Raw genomic sequence first — 4,167 nt, 5'->3', positions numbered from 1 at the left:
GAAAATAGCTATTAAATATTGCATAATTTCGTTTAAGCCCATGAGCAAACATTACCTTCCATTTAGATTGGCATTACCATTAATTTATATAATGTAATCTGTATTTGATATATTTATAATTTAGCATCTTCCAGGATAATAGTCATCCATAACATTCGCTACAATGAAAGGTGGAGTAAGGTTAGATTTAAAATGACGTATGTTTAAAAGATTTAGAAATCAAACACCGAAATGTAAACCAACAATAAATTTTAATTACAACATCAATATTTACATAACAGATTTATTAAATTCAATAAATACATAATAGTAAAAAATATTTTTTAAGATTCGCTTTCGTCATCGGAATCTAATTCACTGGAAGACGAACAAGAGCTTTCGCTACTATCTTCACTGGAATCGTCAGAATCAATGATATCGGTGTTAATTTTATTAACGTTATTTACTTTAGGATGATCTTCGTGTGTTAATTTCAGCGTGGACATTTTCAAAGCAACAGTATTCTCCAAAATATTAGATTCTTCCATCTGCACTAGTCTTCCAGCATCTTCGTATTCTTCCAGATCTAGATTTAAACACAGCTTGTCTATTAGCACATCAGACAAATCTTTATGTATCGAGTCGTAATTATTCTCACTACACTTTTGAGAGAATACCAAAAAGTCTTTTATATACAACTGATTAAGAATATATCTTGCATCTTGACTCAAACTGAATAGTTTATAAATATCTATGAGACATTTTACTACATATTTTCGTCCAAGTTTAAATATGGCCTCTACGTCTCTATGTATCTTGCATGATAATTTAAAGTTACGATACATTGGATATATTAATGATCTCCGATAGCATGAAATCAATGTATCTTTTAAACTGGAAAATACAGCAAACCAACTGAGTGTTCCGGATATTTTGTTAATTGTCCAGCTGGATTCGATGGTATTTTCGTTCATCGTTATCCGTTTTTCATAACAGTAACTAAACAATACATCCACAATGCTATAGGTGACCCTGTTGTATTCTTCAGCGGTTAATAAATATTCTTTATTTGGTAATTCTTTGAGGACATCTAGTTCTTCGCTTGTGAATTGAACATCAGTTTTTGATTTCATAGTTTCCCACGGTGCTTGAAAATCAATCAACGGTTTAATAAGATCGTCTTCAAAATAATCAGCCAGGTAATGATCGGATGAAAATTTAGTAGTTTCATGTTCTTCCATCAGTCGTTTTCGATCATCATATGATATTTCTTCAGGCGTTTTTAATTCGAATATATTAGGAAATTCTTCACCGTAATTCTTAAAATCCCCTTTCAACTTATTACCAAATCCATATGCAAATTTATGATTTGTGAATGAGATATCCTCGTTGATTGAATGCGTAGGTTCGGAACATTCAAATATTGAAGACTCGTCTGCAGAGTCAGTATCGGAATCGTCCAACACTTCAATGAGATCGGGATTCAAATCTGGTATATCCTTTGGGGCTTTGAGGCTTGTTATCATATCAAGATTAGGAAAATATTCGCCTTTATTGATTTTATCAAAGTTAAACGTATAACAGCCGCCGTCGCATTCATATTTACCAGTCGATTTATCATTTTCTATTATTTCTCCAGGCAATGTCAGTCGAAGGTGATATGGCGCTGAAGAAAATATTAATTCTTTGCCCTCCACGTATACTTCAGTGTCTTGGACATTTGAATATGGACAAAATACGTGTACCGTTAAAGTGTCGTCGTTTTGCTCCAAAGAAAACTTTGGAATCAACATTTTGAATTGAAGAACTGTTTAACGTTTGACAACCACACCGAAAATAACCTCAAAACAACAATTGCGGAGTTTGACAACAAAAATGTGCCGTGCACTTGTTAACTCGAAGTAACGAGCATTCCTTACATCGAATTCTTTTATCAACCCATTTAGACCTGAAACTAATTTTGTCAGAATTACATTTTTGTAATAATTATTGAATTAACGAGGTCTGAATGTCATCTAAAAAATAAATTATTGAAGCATTGCTGAAAATCAGCCATACCATATATGGTACAGTAAACTCATGTACAGTCAAAAAGCAAATTATGCCTTTTAATTTTTACTGCTGCTTAATTACAGGCGGCCCTCGACTTTCGAACGTTTGACTTTCGCACAATTTGCTATTTCGCACATTAAAAAAAAACAATTTTTTTTAATTTAATTTTTTCTTAAAAAAACGTTCTGATAGCGGTGAATCTTTTGCTTCAATCGGACGTTTGTATGATACAAACAGGTCTACGATATGTACAATTTTGCAAAATAAAAATATAATTTACACTAGATTTACTGACATTAAATGTATGCATTTTTTACTGAAACCCGTCATTTTGCCGTATATATTAAAATTACGTTTGCTGTAATGAAACTAGTTAATTTTATATTAAAGAATACGTTCAAAATTGTGGGAAATAAAGATATATTTCCACAATCTTTAATGATATGTTTCCAAAAAAACATGGATGAAATGGAAAATCTTTGTCATCGTAGATCAATGATCAACATCAAAAAGATGTCCCTCTGAGTATTTCAATATTCAAGCAAAAGCTCTTAGTTTGCGCAAAGATTGGAAGGATAGATTATAAAAATATTTTAACATGGTTTTTCAAGCATGTAACGGTTGGTTTTACAATTTTAAAATGAGGTATTCTTTTCATGTTATTAAATTTAAAAGATGCATATAAAAATGCTGCAAAAGAATTTATTTCTAATTATCCAAAATTATTGAAGATGTAGAATATTCCTCTAGCCAAATATTTCATGTAGATGAGACAGGTTTATTTTGGAAAACTCTTTAACAACGAAAAATATGAATGAAGCCTTCACGCACCTTGACAATTTTTTAAATTTTATGGAAGATTGTGATCCCAATGGAGAACGCATATCTCAAGTGCGTGGGACGATCAATAAAAACATAGCATGTTATAAAATACTATATGAAGAAAAAAAAAAAAAAGTGGAAAACAGTTAACTCTTGATAACTTCTCAAAGGAAACACCCACAAACCCCACTTAAACGTGTCTCTTAAACGCCTCTTAAACATCTTATATTTACTTGATAAATAAATATTTTAAAATACACACAATTTAAATTTTTTTTACTTCCCTCGACTTTCGTACATTCAACATTCGCACGCATTTTCAGGAACCAATGATGTGCGAAAGTCGAGGGCCGCCTGTATTACAATAAAATAAATAAAATCACATCCTACACCTACAATTTTGAATACATTTTCCACGATTTGTTTATTTAACATTAGTTTTTAGTATTACAATCCAAGAAACATTCAATGTGTAGTCTAACAATACATTTTATGCATCTGGCAGGGCAATGTTTATGGCAAAACCCACATCTTGTTCGGTTACTTTATTCGATAACCAACTGATCTATACCATTAAATCTTGCTTTAGTTGCCAGTGAAGATGATTTGCTTGAACCTAGCTTATTACAAATCTTATTTATTTTTATAATAGCTGTTGCAATACGTTTCCTAAAAGACAACAGATCTTTCCACCATTATCTAGAAGCAACTAAGCATTTTGAACTGCCCTATCAATGCAATTTAAAATGAGAAGTATTTACTACTTCCTCTCACGAATATTAATTATATACGAATATATGTTCTGGTCTGATTGCTCTACCCCTTCCATATTTTGATGGATCAGTTGAGGTTGTGAAACAGTGACTTCTTTTAGTTGTTGCGTGTACTGTTGAGTTTTATGGAGCGGGTCTACTCCTATGGCATTTGAGCAAACTGACACCTTACTGTTATCATGCCACTTACATTAATACATATTATTATGTCATCACTGACTCGGTAGTGTCGACTTGTGCATACGGACCAAACAATTTCAGCAACAATAACGACGAAGGCTACAGTAAAACGTAACGCCAAGATATCCGTCTTTCCTTAGTTCAATTTCGCAATTGCATTGTTAGAAGGTATAATGTGACTAATAATTGATTCACCTAGTCGGTAAATTGCTTGGCACTACCAACGAAGAAGTAGCAGCTTCCCTCTTCACACAATCCTGGTCCAGAATTAAGTTTCTAAGATTCCTTGGACACAGTTTTTAATGTTTTATTGTCTTAACATAAAAATGTAAAAGGAAAAAGGGTAAAAATAAAAAGCATA

The 4,167-nt window shown here is 32.1% G+C and overlaps 1 protein-coding gene across 1 annotated transcript; it reads right to left on the bottom strand.

Annotated features, from left to right (window-relative positions):
* Window positions 1–232: 232 nt before the first annotated feature.
* LOC148232165 (protein SHQ1 homolog) lies at window positions 233–1,817 on the bottom strand. The gene has a single exon (XM_088193069.1). The coding sequence runs from the start codon at window positions 1,770–1,772 to the stop codon at window positions 324–326; it is 1,449 nt and encodes a 482-aa protein (XP_088049195.1). The 5' UTR covers window positions 1,773–1,817; the 3' UTR covers window positions 233–323.
* Window positions 1,818–4,167: the final 2,350 nt, after the last annotated feature.

This window comes from Plectrocnemia conspersa, unplaced genomic scaffold (genome assembly GCF_051122295.1).
Source record: "Plectrocnemia conspersa isolate PC_06_02 unplaced genomic scaffold, ASM5112229v1 ptg000009l, whole genome shotgun sequence".
Taxonomy (NCBI): Eukaryota; Metazoa; Arthropoda; class Insecta; order Trichoptera; family Polycentropodidae; genus Plectrocnemia; species Plectrocnemia conspersa.
The sequence above is the reverse complement of the archived record's forward strand: the minus strand, read 5'-3'. Positions and strand labels throughout refer to the sequence as shown.